Source organism: Lepidochelys olivacea (genome assembly GCF_965140295.1).
Source record: "Lepidochelys olivacea isolate rLepOli2 genome assembly, chromosome: 6".
In the NCBI taxonomy this organism is placed as follows: domain Eukaryota; kingdom Metazoa; phylum Chordata; order Testudines; family Cheloniidae; genus Lepidochelys; species Lepidochelys olivacea.
In genome coordinates, this window is record NC_140416.1 from 47,469,490 (window position 1) to 47,489,741 (window position 20,252).

General features: G+C 39.1%; 1 protein-coding gene across 2 annotated transcripts in view; it reads left to right on the top strand.

Moving 5' to 3' along the window:
* Positions 1-20,032, top strand: part of CAT (catalase) — a 38,254-nt gene extending 18,222 nt beyond the window's left edge. For both annotated transcript variants that reach the window (XM_084631102.1, XM_084631103.1), the window contains 9 exons: positions 547-651; positions 1,705-1,830; positions 3,850-4,041; positions 5,809-5,961; positions 10,060-10,198; positions 14,746-14,879; positions 17,159-17,266; positions 18,643-18,729; positions 19,217-20,032. In XM_084631102.1, the coding sequence (XP_084487228.1) occupies positions 547-651; positions 1,705-1,830; positions 3,850-4,041; positions 5,809-5,961; positions 10,060-10,198; positions 14,746-14,879; positions 17,159-17,266; positions 18,643-18,729; positions 19,217-19,282 (1,110 nt within the window). In that variant the 3' untranslated portion in view covers positions 19,283-20,032. The remainder of the gene's footprint in view (positions 1-546; positions 652-1,704; positions 1,831-3,849; positions 4,042-5,808; positions 5,962-10,059; positions 10,199-14,745; positions 14,880-17,158; positions 17,267-18,642; positions 18,730-19,216) is intronic.
* Positions 20,033-20,252: the final 220 nt, after the last annotated feature.

The window sequence follows — 20,252 nt, forward strand, 5'->3', positions numbered from 1 at the left end:
ATCTTGACAACCCCAGCTTGAGCTCCCAGGGTTTGCAGCTCTAGGGCAGCCCCACTGTACAGACTTTTCCGGGCTGAGGACCCTAGAGCTTCCAGACCCCTTGACCAGCTGGCTCATCGTACTGCTGATTCTTGTTCATATAAATACTTTACCAGTTCAAGTTTGAGGGTGAAATTAACACAATGGTTTTGTTGGTAGTATCTGGATAAAGCTGAAAACTCCTCAATGCTCTGTTTTCCTTTTGTTACAGCTTTTCCTACCTCTGACTCTGACCTGTCACTCCTAATACCATTTTGAAGTGCTGATGATTTCATACTTGCCCCATAGTAGCTTAAAACATATTTTAAGTCAAGAGCCATGTACCACTTGTTGTGGCTGAAGTAGGTTATATATGTCCAGATACTTTGATCTGTTTTCTTGAAATGCCAGTAGTATGCAAAGGGACCCTGGGCATAATTGTAGAGAACTTTTGTCAGTTCTTGCAATATCTTCAAACTTTTAATTCCATTAAATTCATCTTAATTTTGTTTGTTTGTTTGAAATTAGTTTCCATCCTTTATACATAGCCAAAAGAGGAACCCTCAGACTCATCTGAAGGATCCAGACATGGTGTGGGACTTCTGGAGCCTTCGTCCTGAATCTCTGCACCAGGTGGGAGCTTATTGCCTTTTGAACTCAACTTATTCTTCCATGAACAGGGAACTCGCATATTAAATCATTGGGTTTTCTTATTTTCGGTGGGTTTTTTTTTTAAATATTTCAGTTTCTTGGACAGTCTGGGAATTTTTATTATCTTTTTGGACCAATAAGACTATATAATAATAAATTATTAACAATTAACTGAAATTCAGTAAAGCTCAAATTATGTGCTTTTAGCCACCTGTTAAACTGTAACTACTGTACTAGGTTTTGGGTCTTTTAAAATTTTTCTGTAAAGTTAGCTAATGATTAGTTAAAGTGATTATCTAGTGTCCTTATTTTTCTTGGCTGTATTTTACTTGGACCAAGACAAAAGTAAAGAATTTAAGACTATCAGTATGTTAATATTGAATTAAAACAGCTGAACCATTCAGAAACAGCAAAGATTTGCTGTTTAGTCAACCCAAGTATAAGAAAATTAACATTAAAAAAATTAAATATTTCTGGGAAGATAATGCTGATATACTTCAAAGCTCAGTAACTTTAAGAAAAAGTGATATTAAAGGGTTTTGTGAAACCCCAAGTTCAAGAACAAACAGCATTTTCTGTGGCTATTGAATGCTATGCATGGAATTCTCTACCTTGAAGGGTTTTGCTAAAACTGGTTTGTTCAGGATTTTAACTTTAAGTTCAAAATATGGTGCTTGCTGGAAAAGTTGTCAGTTAGCTCTAAAACTACAGTAGCTAACTTACTCCTCTTGAAAAAACCATTGTAATCACACATGAGGTTGGTGTCCATCTTTCACTTCCTCGTTAAATACTTCATATAGACTTAACTTTATTGCATGTTCAGCATCTTCAATGATCCAGTTATTAGAGCTGTTGTGATTATGTTTCAGAAGTTGTCAAACAGGCCTTGGCACATGAACAATCATTATGGTTTGCAGCATAAGACAATTTCCATTTATACCGTTGATTAGAGGAGCCTGTCTGCTGTTTATGGATTAGTGACTTTATATTGCATCAGTTTACTAATTACTAGAATTGACTATGCCTTTTATTCAGGTATCTATCTTGTTCAGTGATCGTGGTATTCCAGATGGACACCGTCATATGCATGGATTCGGATCCCATACCTTTAAACTGATTAATGCTCAAGGAAAAGCTGTTTACTGCAAATTTCATGCTAAGGTATTGGTTTTAAGTTTACCTACTTGGAAATATTTTGTGCTAAATACAATTCCACCATTATAAATTGGAAGTACGATAGGGCAAAATGTTTTGCAATAGTTGGTTCTGCAGATTTTTATGCAAGTCTTGGCAATATTATATAATCTTGCAGGTCTCATTGAGGAAAGATCTTCACAGGCATTAGAGTAATAGTCTAATTTAAGAGTTCTGTAAAAGGTTTTCCCATAAGCTTTACTGGTTGTTATTACAAGAATCTTTTCAATCCATCATTAAACATATATAAAGATTGTCCCTGCTTTGATTTCCACTCTGCTTCCCGCATGCTGTGATAAGCAGAGATTCTTCTTCGAAGGCCTTTGTATATTACCAGTTATGGTATTCAAGGTGTTTACACAGTGAGCTTCCGGAACCTTATGGAAAACCATGCTTGTTGTGCCTGCTGGAGCTTTCTTATGACACCATAGATTTTGGGTCTGAGGTTATATAAGGGAGGAGCAATCCTGAACACCTTTCTTGGTGCCATTCAGTGCAGATGTAGGAATCCTACCTATGTCCATGCCCAACCCTATCACACTTTATTTTCCTCAAAGTTCTTTTATATTTATTTAAGTACTAAGAATAATTTCTAGTATAGTAAGGATTTGGGGGGGTTGTGCATATTTCAGAAATTTTTATGGCATCTTAGTCTATTTTGTGCATGTGTTGTACTTGGTTCCTTGGTTCAAACAGCCTAGGGTATAGTCCAGACAGGCATTCAGTAGATGCACTTTTTATCCAGGATTTTTCTGGAGTCCAGTGCTTACTTGTAGTTCTCTTTTTGCTTAGGGGAATCACATCTCCTGGTGGGTGTGAGGTGTGTCGGGCTTTCACATCTGAAGTCCATAAAAACAGTCAAGGAAGGCTCCAGGCCTTCCTAATGCTGAAGTTTCAGCAGGCAAAATCTGCAGAACAGTCTGAGATCCATGGTCTGGGTTATATGTGAGGTTTGGACTGGCTGTCATTAGCATCTACAGTTTTAGATTCCTCAGGATTCCTCTGAGCCAATTTCAATTCTTACCATCACTTGCCAGAGATAAGACTAAGTCTAATAAGACTAAGTCTAATGTGGTTGTAGCTCCAGTTGGATTCAAGCCAAAGACCTTAAGTCAAGGGCTCTGGTTTTGGTAGCTCTTTGGAACTGAAGCCTTCAGACCCCTGTCCCCAGCCTAGAAGGGAACTTCAGGGCCTAGCCTGTTCGAGATGGTGCTGAAATGTCCTTAGGATCTTAAGCTAATTAAGGCTCCAGAAACTATTGCTGATGCATTGATTCCCAGTATAAAACCAAAAGAGCTTCCCTGAGAACTTGCTTTTTCTACTGATAGTGTAGGCCTTTGAATCCTTGAACCCTTCCTAGCTTTGTTGAGGCAACTTTGAGCTTTTATTCTTTGCTCCAAAACACAAGGAAATGAGAATGCAGTTTCTAAAGACTGAAAAATATTTCAAAAGTAAAAAGCACCATTCCAAAGAACATGCTTTGAATCAGTCTTTCAACATGAGACTGCTTCCCTCTTGCCCTCTGCTCACCCCCAAAACACCCTTCACAGGGGAGGGTGGATTTGTGTAAAACAGCTGTAGCTGGGTAGGAAGCCCTGTTTTTTTTTTTTTTTTTTTTCCAAGAGGGTATACCCGAGGGGACATTTTTGTTCCATTCATGCCCCTTCTGTGTCTCCTGGGTGGCATAAAGGGGAATACAGAATCTGACTTATAGAGCCAAACAAAGAGTACATTAAGCAGTTACCTAATTTTATTATTTTAAAAATATTCTGTTATTTTTCTGAGCTCAGATTAATAGAGGACAGTGTTCAGATTGTACTGTGGAGTGGCATTTAATTTACCCGCTGAAATTGAGATGTAAAGTGGAATATGCAAACAGTCTAATAGTTCTTCAGTTTGCTCTTTTTATTTCTGTGGTATTGCATAGCCAGTTTTAATTAATTACAAATGATAATGAGTGTCACTTCTTCATTTAATTACTGTTAGACTGATCAGGGCATCAAAAACCTTTCTGTCGAAGAAGCAGGAAGACTGGCTTCCACTGATCCTGACTATGGATTGCGTGACCTTTACAATGCTATTGCCAATGGAAACTGTCCATCCTGGACTTTCTACATTCAGGTTATGACATTTGAAGAAGCAGAGAAGTTCCCGTTTAACCCTTTTGATGTAACTAAGGTAACTAAGGGATGTGTGTGCGCGCGCGTGCGCCTGTATACAAAAAATAATATTAAAGTTACAAAGTCAAGCAGTCAGATAGGAAATGCCAGTATTAGGTTGTTTGTGCAAACTTAATTCTCTCCTTTCCCCTTCTGCATATGCATTATGTCCTAACATCACATAAGTGCGTGGCAGAGCGAACAATAGAACCTTCCTCTCCTTGGTCCCAGTCTAATGCCTTAAACGCAAAAAAAAATCCTCTTCTTTTTTTTACTACCTCCTTCTTCATTCACTATTCGTTATGTGCTCTGAATGAGGATGGAATCTCAGTCAAATAATGTGATCATGTGAATAAAGAGCATATCATAATGCATACACACAATGGAGCCAAAAGAAGGCCACACGGCAACCTTAATTCTGGAATACTCTAACATTTGAGTGCTTTACTTTGCAACCTTAACGTGTAATTTCCTAGGTGTTTGTTTTCAGTTTTCTTTCAAAAAGAGAAAAATTCCATCCCGTGGAACTATTCCTGTCCCTCCTTCCACTCCTGCTCCAAGAAAAAAAAAAAAGGGGGGGGGGGAGAATGGGTAGTGAGCAGGATTTGAGCGCAGGATTTCTAGATCCATACCACAGATCTCTATTACCATTGGAGATGACGGAGTAACTGGTAGCAGGAAAAGGCTATTAAACAGCATAGGGTGATGTGACACAGTTTGCCAGTGGATTTTGCAGCTAGGTAGGTAATAGTTATTTGGAGTTGGGAATCTTGGTGTCTGGTATTGGCTCTGGAGGGCTGTGATCTAGTAGAGAGATTGGGAAGGTTCTTTTTGAAAGGCTGTATTGCTGTTTGGATCAGGCGGTTCTTTTTGAAAGGCTGTATTGCTGTTTGGATCAGGCTTGGCTATGCAATGTTAGAAACCTGAGTTCTTTCCCCAGCTCTGATCGAAACTACCTTGAACAGCCTCTCAGTTACCCTATCATGTAAAATAGGGGCATGAAGCCTTCATCAATAGTGATGACGTTGCAGCATGAAGCATTAACACCAGTCCGTGGAAGAGGAGTTGAGACTGGAACTTACGGTCTCTTCCTTGCTCAGCACAACTTCCCTGAGGCCAAAAGGATGGGATCACTGCTGCTTCTGGGGCCCAATTCAAGCATAAGCTCTGTATCTACCACACAGAAAGCTGTGTAGTGGCCTGGGAGCATGCTTATTATAGATGGACCATGTTCTATGATTGTACCAGTAAGCTTCTGACAAGCTCTTCTGAGCACGTTCATATGGCAGGTTTTTTTTCAGAGCCTCATAATTTAGCTAAATTTGGGTGGATTTTCCTGGGGAACAGTAAAGTGTACTTATGATCCCAGGTCTAATCCTCTGCCAAGCATCAAGTTTCTTGCTTCAAAGCATGGCAGTGGTAGAGTGCTTAAAAAAGAACTGTAGGGGAAAATGTTAACATTGGCAAGCCCTGCATGCTTTTATCTAACCTTCCTCTTAAAAGTGGTTAAACTATTTTTGTCAAATGCTTATTTTATTTAAAAAAAAAATGGAAAATTTCCACCTGAATTGTTACTGTTTGGCAAATTTATAAGCTGCTGAAAGCAAAAGTTTATAATGGAAAGTACTACTATATTTCTTAAAGTGTATACTCGCCTCCCCCTCCCAATATAATTCATTACCAAGATTAAATCCTAGGCACAATGACTGCATCAGGTAGTTGAATCTGTTTTCTTGCTGTGTTTTATAACATGTAGTAATCACAGTGTATGTATTATGTTTTCTAGGTTTGGCCTCACAAATGCTATCCTCTAATTCCTGTGGGCAAACTTGTCTTGAACAGGAACCCTGTCAATTATTTTGCAGAGGTAGAACAAATAGCCTTTGACCCAAGCAACATGCCACCAGGCATTGAACCTAGCCCTGATAAAATGTTACAGGTAAGCAGAGCGGCTCGGTATATTACTCTGACACAGAGTAAATCTCCTACATGGCATTTTCTCTTCGTAAGGCTATGTCTACACTTAAACCACTGCAGTGGCACAGCTGCAGCACTCAGTGTAGATACTGATTACAGCAAACAAAGTGACATGAGAACCCCTGTATTTAATCCACCTCACTGAGAGATGGTAGCTAGATCCAGGGAAAAAATTCTTCCATTGACCTAGTGCTGTCTACACTAGGGATTAGGTTGGTTTAACAACATCACTTGGGGTATGTCTTCACTACGAAATTAGGTCAAATATATAGAAATTGGTTTTTTAGAAAGCATTTTTATACAGTCTATTGTATGTGTCCCCACATAAATGCTCTAAGTCCATTTAGTCGGCGGAGTGCGTCCACAGTACCGAGGCAACCATCGACTTCCAGAGCGTTGCACTGTGGGTAGCTATCCCACAGTCTCCGCCACCCATTTGAATTCTGGGTTGAAATCCCAATGCCTGATGAAGCAAAAACATTGTCATGGGTGGTTCTGGGTACATATCGTCAGGCCCCCCCCTTCCCTCCCTCTGTGAAAGCAACAGCAGACAATCGTTTTGCGCCCTTTTTTCCTGGGTTACCCGTGCAGACACCATACCACGGCAAGCATGGAGCCCGCTCAGCTCACTGTCATCATATGTCTCCTGGGTGCTGGCAGACGTGGTACTGCATTGCTACACAGCAGCAGCTTATTGCCTTTTGGCAGCAGACGGTGCATTATGACTGGTAGCCATCGTCGTTGTACTCCTGGGTGCTCTTTTAGCCGACCTCAGTGAGGTCGGTCAGGGGCGCCTGGGCAGACATGGGAGTCACTCAGCCAAGTCATTTCCCTTTTTAAGCTTTGTCTCATGGAGATTCAGTCCTGCCGGCAGTTGTACTGCACCGTTTTCTGGTGAGCAGCCAGGAGACCACGATGGCCAGCAGTCGTACTGCACCATCTGCTGCCAGCCTAAGATGTATAAAGATAGCTGAAGTGGATCAAAACAAGAAATAGATTAGATTTATTTTGTATTCATTTGTATTCATTTTCTCCCCCCTCCCTCCCGCTGTGAAATCAACAGCCTGCTAAACCCAGGGTTTTGAGTTCTATCCTTGAGGGGGCCATTCTGTTTCTCCTTGATGCAAAGCCACCCCCTTTGTTGATTTTAATTCCCTGTAAGCCAACCCTGTAAGCCAGGGTTGTCAGTCGCCCCTCCCTCCATCAGAGCAACGGCAGACAATTGTTTCGCGCCTTTTTTCAGCGCAGACACCATAGCACTGGGAGCATGGAGCCTGCTCAGATCACCGCGGCAATTATGAGCACTATAAACACTGCGCACGTTATCCAGTAGGATATGCAGAACCATAACCTACAAGAAAAGCGAAACCAGGGGAGGAGGAGGCGACTGCAGCGCAGTGACAAGAGTGATGAGGACATGGACATAGACTTCTCACAAAGTACAGGCCCCTGCAACATGCACACCATGGTGTCAATTGGGCAGGTTCATGGTGTGGAACGCCAATTCTGGGCCCGGGAAACAAGCAAAGACTGCTGGGACCACATATTGTTGCGGGTCTGGGATGATTCCCAGTGGCTGTGAAACTTTCGCATGCGTAAGGCACTTTGATGGAAACTTGTGACTTGCTTTCCCCTGACCTGAAGTGCAAGAATACAGAGATGAGAGGAGCCCTCACACGCGAGTGGCGATAGCCCTGTGGAAGCTTGCAACGTCAGACAGCTACCGGTCAGTTGGGAATCAATTTGGAGTGGGCAAATCTACTGTGGGGGCTGCTGTGATGCAAGTAGCCAATGCAATCACTGAGCTGCTGCTATCAAGGGTAGTGACTCTGGGAAATGTGATCATAGTGGATGGCTTTGCTGCAATGGGATTCCCTAACTGTGGTGGGGCGATAGACGGAACCCATATCCCTATCTTGGCACTGGAGTACCAAGTCAGCAAGTACATAAACCGAAAGGGGTACTTTTCAGTGGTGCTGCAAGCACTGGTGGATCACAAGGGACGTTTCACCAAGATCAACGTGGGATGGCTGGGAAAGGTACATGACGCTCGCATCTTCAGGAACTGTTTGTTTCAACAGTTAGTCTATTTTCTGGTCTGGAAAGTAAGTCCCTTGCTGCAGCTATTGAAATAACCATTGGGGATGTTGAAATGCCTGTAGTTCTCTTTGCGGACCCAGCCTACCCCTTAATGCCATGGCTTATGAGGCCATACACAGGCTTCCTGGACAGTAGTCAGGAGGTGTTTAACTATAGGCTGAGCAAGTGCAGAATGGTGGTAGAATGTGCATTTGAGCATTTAAAAGTGTGCTGGCGCAGTTTACTGAGTCGTTTAGACCTCAGCAAAACCAATATTTCCATTGTTATTGCTGCTTGCTGTGCGCTCCACAATATTTGTGAGAGTAAGGGGAAGACGTTTATGGCGGGGTGGGAGGTTGAGGCAAATCGCCTGGCCGCTGATTATGCGCAGCCAGACACCAGGGCAGTTAGAGTACAGGAGTGCGCGGTGCACATCAGAGAAGCTTTGAAAACCAGTTTCAAGACGGGCCAGGCTACGGTGTGAAAGTTCTGTTTGTTTCTCCTTGATGGAAACAACCCTCCCTCCCCCCGCCCCGGTTCACTCTTCTTTCCTGTAAGCTAAGCACCCTTCCCTCCCCCCTTCGATCAACACTTGCAGAGGCAATAAAGTCATTGTTGCTTCACATTCATGCATTCTTTATTTATTCATCACACAAGTAGGGGAATAACTGCCAAGATAGCCCAGGAGGGGTGGTGGAGGAGGGAAGCACCAGGTGGGGTGGTGGAGGAGGGAAGAACAAGGTCGCACAGCACTCTAAAACATATTGAATGCCAGCCTTCTGTTGCTTGGGCAATCCTCTGGGTGGAGTGAATCATAGAATCATAGAATATCCGGATTGGAAGGGACCTCAGGAGGTCATCTAGTCTAACCCCTGCTCAAAAGCAGGACCCATCCCCAATTAAATCATCCCAGCCAGGGCTTTGTCAAGCCTGACCTTAAAAACTTCTAAGGAAGGAGATTCCACTACCTCCCTAGGCAACGCATTCCAGTGTTTCACCACACTCCTAGTGAAAAAGTTTTTCCTAATATCCAACCTAAACCTCCCCCACTGCAACTTGAGACCATTACTCCTTGTCCTGTCCTCGTCCACCACTGAGAATAGTCTAGAACCATCCTCTCTGGAACTACCTCTCAGGTAGTTGAAAGCAGCTATCAAATCCCCCCTCATTCTTCTCTTCCGCAGACTAAACAATCCCAGTTCCCTCAGCCTCTCCTCATAACTCATGTGTTCCAGACCCCTAATCATTTTTGTTGCCCTTCGCTGGACTCTCTCCAATTTATCCTAAATTTACTGCTCCTAAAGCAGTAAATGGTTTGTTTCTGTTATTATGTAAGGAGGCATTTATTAAAATACAGTCACTGCAATATTGTCATGGGAATATAAAAGAAAAATAGGTGGGCTATGACGCACACACGCGCACACACAGAATTTCAGAAAGAATCTTTGAAAGTTCAGGACAGCTTATCATTTTGACATTTTATCTGTGAGGATTAAGGATTATGAAATGATTATTTCCATGTTGCAAAATGTGCATTTCATTACATAACTGCTCATTTCAGTGATTAGTTTCAAAAGGTGGTCATGAAAAATATGACCAGGGTCAAACTGATTGCCCTATGTGGGGTTGGGAAGGAATTCCCCCACCCCTCCCCCCCGTCAGGTTGGCAGTGACGGTGGGAGGTTTTGATCATCATCTGCAGGGTGGGGTGCTAGTCACTTTCCAGGATTATCAGAATATATCTCACTTAATTTCCCTGCCATTGTGGGGACTTCATGCATTGTTACATCTAAGTCCTCCTATTCTCTGCCCGTGACACACAATATTCTAGTCTCCTGTGATCTGTAATCCTTTGGTCTAATTTAGGTTGCTTGTGATATACAGGAGTTCAGACTAGATCATCTGGTGGTCCCGTCCGGCTTTAAACTCTGACTAAATATAAAAAAATGTTGAATATACAACATGTCATTGTGATTTTTAGGGTCGTCTTTTCTCATATCCTGATACTCACCGACACCGTTTAGGACCCAACTACCTACAAATACCTGTGAATTGTCCCTATAGGACTCGTGTGGCCAACTATCAGAGAGATGGACCTATGTGTGTGTTTGACAACCAAGGTATCCTGAAAATATTTCTGAATGTAATATATTTGCATTATGTATATAGGCATTAAAAATGATTTGTCTGATCTTGAAGATAGTTCATTTCAGAACAAAATCAGCCCATCAATTAGCAGGAGTAGTTGAAAACAAACTGCTCTAAACAGTGATACACTAAAATACTCTTTTCAGTGTCTTTGTAGCAGTAACAGACTGAACATATTCTGCTCCATTTACATTGTTTCCTAAATAACGAGCTTTACCTTTTTTTTCCTAATTCAAGTGTGGTAGACGTATGCAGAAGCTGCTCCTTAATAAGGACTTTTCTAAATTTTCAGAGTCATGGATCCATAATATTTAAGTGCATGCCATTGTTAATATCTGATCAGTTTTCATCACTTATGCACAGAGATGTAGGTATAGACCTCAGTATTGATGCAAAAATGGTTATTTATTCTTCTGTTACTTGGACCTTTATTGAATTCCAAAGAGATACTTACAATTGTTTTCATAGATACAAGGCTTGGAGAATAATAGCTTACATGCTTATGTTTTTAGTTACTAATTTAATTATATGAAATGTACAAGCTAAAAAAGTCCTTTCTATCAATGTGAAAGGCCCCTGTGTGTCAGAGTGATACATCTCTAAAACTTCTAGTTGTGTTTACACAGTTGCTGGAATGCAAATTTATATTTTTTGTGTGTTAATATTCTATATTTTTTTAAAATAATTTTTGAAAGATGTTGCAGTGTTTAGTGATTTTTGCCTTATAAGAATATTTGATAGGAGTCTTTAATTACAAGTTGTAAATGTACTACAGCTGTCTGGTTGTAAGTCTAGGAACCATGTGGTCAAAAAGGCAAACAAATCAACATGTATGCCTTATCAAAGAGTAGAACACATCCTTCATGTATAAGATACCAGTTTGTTATAGATATTATCTTTATCTCAAGACAACAGATGTTGTAAGATGTTTGTTTGAAAAAAAATCCTAACTGTATAAAAGAATGCGAGGATGTTCTTATTCAGAAAATTCCAAAAAGAAGTAACGCTTAGGATGTGTTACCAGAACTATAAACCAAGGGGGGAAAGTGGGTCTCTTATTCCTCCTCTTTGAAAAGAAAAATCTTAGTTTAAACCCACAAAAAGAATTCTAGAAATATCCTTATTGAAACTGATTTCTTATGTAAACACTCAAAGTTTTCATGGTTTAAATTTGAATGAGAATATTTGTGATTGGGAAATATCTTACAGAAGATATTAATTACGTCCCTCCTTTCCATGTTTAAGGTGAAAGAAAACCTTTGCTTCTCAAATTCTTAAAATTGCATACAATTGTTTTTGAGATATTTGCAGTTTTGCATCTAAATGCAAGCCATCATGTAATAACTGCCTGATTCCATGGTTGTGTGAATTGTGAGATATTTTATGTACAAATATATTAAGATCATTTGATGCTATAACTGGTTAGTAATACAAGCCATTTTAATATAAAATATTGATAACTAATTCTTCAGTTAATATCTGGCATTGCTTAAGCAACTAGTTACCAAACTCAGACAATAACCTTCTCTCCAAGAATGGTAAGAAAAAAAGACAATACCATCTGTGATGACCATTTAAGTTCAAAGACATTCTTAAGTAGGGATGTAATCACCATTTAAAAAGTTAACTGTTTAAACTACTAAAAAATACTTTGTTTAAATGGCTAACTGATTAAAGGGCTGGCTGTTGTGTGGCTGGGGCCCATCTGGCTTGCACGCGGCTGGGGCTGATCCGACTGCGCCGGCCAGTGCGGGGGTTAACAGTTAAGTCGGGGTAACTGGTAAGACTAATGCTTAACATTTTACATCCCTACTCTTAAGAACTATGTAATTTTTCCAAAAAATTACTTTCAGAGCTCAGAGGAAATAGTGTTTGGACTCATTTGAAAGGGAATTCCAACTTCTTGTGAGCCCTGGTGGAGTTCAAAGGATGTCTCAATAAATGTATTGAATAAAAAGTTAAAATTCTATGCTTAAAGATGTTCTGCTGATTTACTACCACAAAGACGAATGCAAAATAATCACAAAGCTGAAGAATTACAATCCTACTACATATTCGGTAGCATATGGTATATTCGTAAGCTGAAGGTATACACTAAGATCATCAGACAAAGGTGTTAAGGCACTGAACTGTGACAAACTGATATCTGAAGCAACCAAGCCCCTAAAAGAGGGGTTTCTTCCCTCTACAGAGAGATAATAAATCTCTCTGAACTGAGGGAGTAAACAGCAGCACTCAGTTCAGCATAGTTCACCTCTTTACAAGCAAGCAGCAGCAGCAAGAAGATAGCTGACAAGGCAAAGAAGCCACAGCACAGCATCCAGGAGAAGCAGCCTCCCAATGCAGCACTGCTTCTGCAACATGTCACCTAGACTTCAGCATCGTTGGTGAGGTGGAGTTAACAAAAGCAGTGCCAAAGGATTTGCCTAAATTTTTCCTGTAATAATTTTAATGGGATAGTGAAATGGTATTGTCATTTAAGGTATTAACAGCTTCTCCTATTAAAAGCCAGAATATTTAGACTATGTATTCTTAGAAAGGAAACATGAGCTAACCTTGGTAAACTGCAAGAAATAATGGGATTTAATTTAAATGTAAGATTCTTAATTTTCATTCATTTTCCTGCATCAAGACTCTACCTTGACTGGCTTCTTTTAATTAACCAAGTCAAACACTTTGATTTCATAGGATCTTAGTTAAGATTACTTAACTCTGCCTATTTATGAACTGTTTAGGTTGTCCATGATAAACCATACAGGATTCATCAATCCTTAAACAAAATTCCTTTGCTCATGGTTATCCATGAGATAATAAGGCTATGTCTGCACTACGGCCCTTACAGCAGCAGAGCTTTACCACTACAGCTGTGTCACTGTAAGGTCTCCTGTGTAGCTGCTCTATGCCAACGGGAGAGATCTCTTCCTTTAGCATAATTAAATGACCCCAAATGAGTGATAGAAGCTATGTCAGCGGGAGAGCGTCTCCACACTCGTGCTTTTGTTGGTGAAACTTACATTGGTCAGGGGTGTGTTTTTTCACACCCCTGGCCGACAGAAGTTTTACTAACAAAAGTGCTAGCGTAGACATAGTCTAAGAAAGGACTCAGTACTGATATTGGGGAAAATACAGACTGTGCTTTTACTTTTGGTAGAAAAGAGCATGTCCAGCAGAGGTAGACCCAATGTTAAGGCATAAATCTCTGTTCAAAGTTCACCACAGAAAGATGTACTGTAGTAAATGTCACTTACAGCTTGTATGCTATGGTTCTCTTTTCCTTTCCTAGTCATTAATTAATCCTAGCCATTATTAATGAATTATTAGTCATTAATTTTGTTATTATTATTCAATCACTAGTAATAGATTATTTTGTTTGTCTTTAATTGTGGTATTCCCATAGGAGTGATGAACCCCATTTGACTAAAATTGTGGGAGTAACATCCCTGAATTGGCATTGATATGGCATGCCATTTCTTATTTTGCTAGACTGTAAATTTAAGTAATTTTTGGATAAAAAGTTAGTTGGTGCTTAACAATTTAAAACACCCTCTTCATCTCTCACAGGCCTTGATCCTACAAGATGCTGAACATTTTGGCCCCTGATCCAGCAAAACATGATTAACTGTTAGGTATGTGAGTGGTCCCATTGAAGTCAGTGGTATCTAAAGTAAATGGGACTACTCATAGGTTTAAAGCTAAGCATGTGTTCAACTGTTTTGCTAGATTGTGGTCAGAGCACTTGGCATCTTGCATAATTGAGCCATTAAAAATATGGGATGGGAGACAGTATGTGCAGGTGATTAAGCCTCCTTTTTGCACAGAACAGGTTCTTTCCACACAGGGAGGGGGTTTAGATTCTGCCTTAATTTTTAATACCAGGAATTTTAAAGAAAACTCAGGAAATTAGAAATGGGTAGATTCAAATCCAGATACTAGGGCTGGTTCGAAAATTTTTGTTGAAAGTTTTCCTTCAGAAAATGTCATTTTGACAAAACTGGGGGGTTGTAGGTTTTTTTTTTTTTTTAAATTTCCCACGAACATTCCAAAATTTAGAAATTTTTGTTTGAGAACTTAATTTCAGAAAAATGGAAATAATTGTTTTAAAACTAACTTTTATATTTTTAGGTGCATTATTTCATGATACCTGTAGTAATAGTGCTTAATGTGATTGATATTTGAAATATTCTATTTTATTTTTTCAGAATTTCCATTTCACAGGAAATTTTGCTTTTGTTCTGATTTAGAACAAAAACAAATGTTCAAAATTCCAAGTTTTGACCAGCTATATCAGATATGGGTTTGAGGCTGCAGAACATTGTAACTGCTGAGCTGTATCTTTTGAAGAGTGTGAGGCAAAGTGTTGGCAGCTGTTTTACAAAGAAAGCGAAGGAAATATAGGCATGATAACCGGGTAAAAGGATTATCTAAATCAGTTTGAATATATTCCTTCAAGGTGCTTTATAATTTCACTGTCTCCTAATCTAAACTAAAAGGACTGATATTTTGATCTTTTCTTTTAAAGGTGGTGCCCCAAATTATTATCCAAACAGTTTTACTGGTCCTGAAGATCAGCCCAATTTGAAGGAAAGCCGCATGTCTGTCGCATGCTATGATGTGCAGCGCTTCAATAGTGAAAATGAGGATAATGTGTCTCAGGTATGCTGTGTGAAAAGGACTTATTATAACATTGTTCTGGAATTTGACTGTATTATCTGGATGTTGGTTTTCCCTTGAAGCATCTAGCCTAAATTTAAGGCCAGTTCTGAGGAGGCCTTGAAAGATCTTTATGCCAATTAATTTAAAGTAGGGCTGCAAATTAATTACTCATGCGACTAACTAAAAAAAATGGTGATTAATTGAACTGTTAAACAATAATACAGTACCAGTTGAAATTTATAAATATTTTTGGATGTTTTCCACATTTTCAAATTTACTGATTTCAATTACAAGACAGAATACAAAGTGTACAGTGCTCACTTTATATTTTTGAATTTGTATTTTTCAATTCACCTCATACAAGTACTATAGTGTGATTTCTATTGTGAAAGTGAAACTTACAAATATAGGTTTGTTTATTTGCTGGCCCATCATTTGAGGCTGTTATAACATGAAATATATGGCAGAATGCAGGTAACTCACAGAGCAGGAGACATACAGTTCTTCCTCAAGGAATTCAGTCACAAATTTAATTAACGCATTATTTTTTTTTAGTGAGTGTCATCAGCATGGAAGCATGTCCTCTGGAAAGGCGGCCAAAGCATGAATATTTAGCATATTTGACACATAAATACTTTGCAATGCCAGCTGCAAAAGTGCCATGCGAACATCTGTTTTCACTTTCAGGGGACATTGTAAATAAGAAGCGGGCAACATTATAATTCCGTAAATGTAAACAAAAACTTGTTTGTCTTAGCGATTGGCTGAATAAGAAGTGAGACTGAGTGGACTTATAGGCTCTAAAGGTTTACATTGTTTTGTTTTTGAGTGCAGTTGTGTAACAAAAATAAGTCTACTTTTATAAGTGCACTTTCATGATAAAGATCTCACTACAGTACTTTTATGAGGTGAATTGAAGAATACTATATTTTTACAGTGCAAATATTTGTAATAAGCAAAGTGAGTACTGTACACTTTGTATTGTGTTGTAACTGAAATCAGTATATTAAATATAGAAACATCCATACCTTTATTATAATTTTCAATTGGTATTCTGTTATTGTTTAACAATGCGATTAAAACGGCGATTAACTGAGATTAACTTTTTAAATCTTGCAATTAATCAAGATTAATTTTTTTGATAGTTTGACAGCCCTAATTTCAAGGACTGCTTTGACTTTGACTGCCTAGTGAAAAAGCTGTGGTTCCTCACAACTCATTCTTCCACAGCACTTTCTTCAACTCAGATATGACCAGTTCAAATTTTCATGTACATTTCTTTGCATGCAAAATTGCACCTGCAAAAGTGAGGGTCACCTGTTTTATTGCAGTGTGATACCAAGAGAATATAAAGTCCAATATTTTACCAGAAACATATTTTCTCCACATTTTATCACTTTTCTCTAGGTATCTTGGTAACACTTCCCCTACTCTTAAGAACCACACTTTCCTTAGAATACTGTCATTTCAGTTAACCTTTAAGAAATGTTTCTTTACACTAAGTAATGCAAATAGTAAATTTTTTGGGCCAACCTGAATACGAATACCCAGATGCAGAATTTAGCTCTTTTTTTTCCGAGCTTGATGTAATTAGTTGCTGCAGATATCTAAACTATAACATTTGTATCGCATTGTGTTAATTCCAACAGAACTGGATTACATTGATGTATAAGATAATTAAAGTAATTAAACAAATAGCAGTGAACACAGAATTTGTGTCGTAACGCTAGAAACAGTGTTGCCAGTACATTTGCAAATCTCATTCATAGGCTTTTTTTATAGATAGTGTCAGAGGAGAAATATGTAATTGTAAGATAGTTGTAAATTACTTCCTGAAATAGTCCAATATTAATTTTAGAAACTGGAAGAGTAGTTAAAAATTGATTTGTTAAAATGGACTTGTCTTGTAAAGCAGATGTAAAATTTCAAAATTTAATTTTGCTAAACTATCCAGCAGAATAGCGTTAATGGTTCTAGGAAGCAGAATGGCTGCATCTTTAATCTAATGTTGACTTGGAACCACTACTTTCATCAGCAGCATGTCATTCTCTTTGCCTCTTTCTTATTCCTTCCCTCATGTAAAAACTTAGTTGTACATCACGGTGGGAAGCAGTTGGACTATGCTGGGGAAAATACCAACCAATATTTCATGCTTTCTTGCAATAGTTTAAAGACCTGAGCTTTAACAGTTTGACTACTGTTAATGAGGAGCTTTTGATAGAATCAGATTAAAACTGGCCTTGCCTTACATAAACTAAACTACTGACTTCAATCCTAAGGTGAGAGTGTTCTATACCAAAGTTCTGAAAGAAGATGAACGCCAAAGACTGTGTGAGAACATTGCTAGCCATCTTAAAGATGCTCAGCATTTCATCCAGAAGAAAGCTGTAAGTACAGTAAAAGCTTTATCGGGCACTTTGGGAGAATGGGGGGTGCTGGTTAGTCAAAAATTGTGGTTAACTAAGAGTTATAATTACCAATGGAGGGAGTGAGTTTGGGTGCAGGATGTGACTTAGGGCTGGGACATGGGAAGGGGTGTGGGCTCTGGGAGGGAGTTTCGTTGTGGGAGGATGCTTGGGGTAGGGGTACTAAAGGGGTTTTAGCATGCTGGATCTGGGCGGTGCTCACCTCGGGAAGCTCCCCGCAACTGCAACATATCCTTTCTGCTCCTAGGCAGAGGAGTGGCCAGGTGGCTCTGTGCACTGCCTCTGCCCGCAGGCGCTGCCCCTGCAGCTCCCATTGGCCGCGGTTCTCAGCTAGTGGGAGCTGCGGAGCCAGTGCTCGGGATGGAGGTAGCTCACAGAGCCCCAGTGGCTGTTCCTCCACCTAGGAGGAGGAAGGACATGATACCTCATCTGGGGAGCCCCGCAGAGCCAGGTAGGGGGCCTGCTGGCCCCACACCAACCAGACTTTTAATGGATATCAGAAATGTTGGTTTCCAGAGCTTTCTGGTTGGTAAAGTGCCAGATAACCACTTTTACTGTAGCATTTTATTGTGTTAGCTTAAGTCTAGCTTCTGCTGGTGTCTTACAGTATTGCAGTTTGCAAATATAACAGTTTGGGGATGAAAAGAGAAGGTCAGAAATTGTATTTTTGGAGAATACTTGTTGATCTGTTCTTTTATGTAACAAATGACCAGTAGAGTGTAAAGAATTAACAAATTTTGTACATACCGGTAATTATAAAGGAGAATGCTAAAGCTGGCAGGATGATGAGCTGACACTTTCAACACACACATGTGGAAGTATAGTGATTTGCGCTTCCTGTGTTGTGGGGCAGGCTAACAGAATTTTAAAGGTATTAAACTGCATACGTGCTTTGCACTGAGTGTTTAAAATAGGGATATCTTACTCAAAACAAACAAACAAAAAACCAACCACCCTTGTTTGGTCAAGGCCATAAAGGTTTTATTTGAAGGATGAAAAGTTCCTCAAAATTTAACTCTGCTGAAATATCCAGGAGAACAACATTAATGGTGCTAGGAAGAAGAATGGCTTCATCACCCCCCAATGGAAAACACCTGTGCAATGTTTGTTTAATTTGCAGTAGATCAGGATGTTGTCCTAGGTGACTTAATTCCCATGATTCACTCCTTGCTACCTGGTCTAGATATGAACTGGTGCTTGATTTGGGGAATTGTTGATAATTCTTATTAAATATAGCCTATTGATGGCAGGTTTTGGAATTGGCAAGAACCAAGTATGAATGTGAAACTGAGAAATGAAATTGTCTGTTCAAGCCGTGATTTTCCTTACTATTTCAGGTGAAAAACTTCACTGATGTTCATCCTGACTATGGTGCCCGTATTCAAGCTCTGCTGGACAAATACAATGCTGAAGCTGGCAAACAGGTATGTTAAGGATGGCTTCTTTCTACTTAACAAGACTTTGATTGGCTGAATACCTTAGCTTGTTTCATGACTCTCTACCTTGGTGGAATATAATTTTGAGGGTTTTTTTTTACTTGCGGATAATTCAGTGTTTTGATAATCATACAATGAGAGAATCGCCATTAATTGCAATGCTAATTGGTCCAAATTAGTTGGTGCTTTACAAGGACTGAATTTTAGTGGTTTTATATTTCAGAAGGTGTCCATGCATACACTTAATACTCTAGTTAGCTTAGCACATAACTTTATCTGCTACAATTGCATAAAGAGAAAGGGATAAAATGGCAGTTACTAAACAAAATGTTTCACTTGTGCTGTTTACTAAATGAGCACCGGTTAGTTTCTTTAATGTTGATTTGACTGTGTTCAAATGTAAGAAACTTCTTTTAATAGAATTTGCCCTAAATGTATGTTTTACATAGCCTAATTAATTTCATGTTGCTTTTAGGATATGATTAGAACGTATACACGATCTACATCTCGCATGTCTGCAAAGGAACGATCTAACCTGTAAACTGTGCTACATGCAGTTGGTCCGTCCGTGGATTTTACATCCACCTAACTGGAGAATAAGCTGTCAGACAGTAACAAATGTAGCAGATGTCCACACAAGATATACATGTCTTTCAGGCTTGATGCAGTAATACGTGTCTATTCTTATGTCTGCAATCAAAAGTGATTGACTTTGATAATCTAGTACCTTGTAACACCAGTATTCTAGGCTGGTAATGATTTTATGCAGATCTCTCTTTAAGGCTAAAAATTATTTTTGTTTAGGAAATTAAACTCAGAATACTTAAATGGAAAAAATTGTGTTTCAATTGGTTTTTGAGGTAAGGTCCCAAATTTCTGGCTAAACAACTGAAAAAAACTTATATAAATACTGTGATTATCAATGTAGGTGAACTAATTTGGTGTTCATGTTGATAGAACTTCACCTGATTTTGTCAAAAATAAATTGCCCAGTATGTGAGCATTACAGTACTTTAAAAATAAATAAATAAATTGCAAGTAGTAAAGGAATCCATATACATACAGTAACTTTCTTGCTTAACTCTAGTTTCCTGTAGTACAATGTATCTGATAGTAGTTAATTCATATCCAGGTGGAATAACAACTGAAGGCTAAAATTCGTTTTGTTTACTTATGGAAGATACTGGGTTGGGTATATTTTATGCAAGGAAGGTAGTGATGAAAGTAGTAATTTTGTTTCTAATCATTTACGGTTTAGATTTTACAATAAAATTGCTTGCAGTTAACCAAATGTGGCTTTGTTTTTTTTTTTAGGCTATAAGTAGTTGAACTGCACATAATGGTTACTAAACATACCGTCTACCAACTACATTCTTTTGAGTAAATGTTAGTTGTCCAGGAGATTAAGGAAACAGTTTTCAGAATCCAGCACAATTTTTACCATGGCCAGATACCATCTCTGCTAATTTATTTAAGTTTATGTAAATCTCTTTTACTGGTTCAGTTGGATA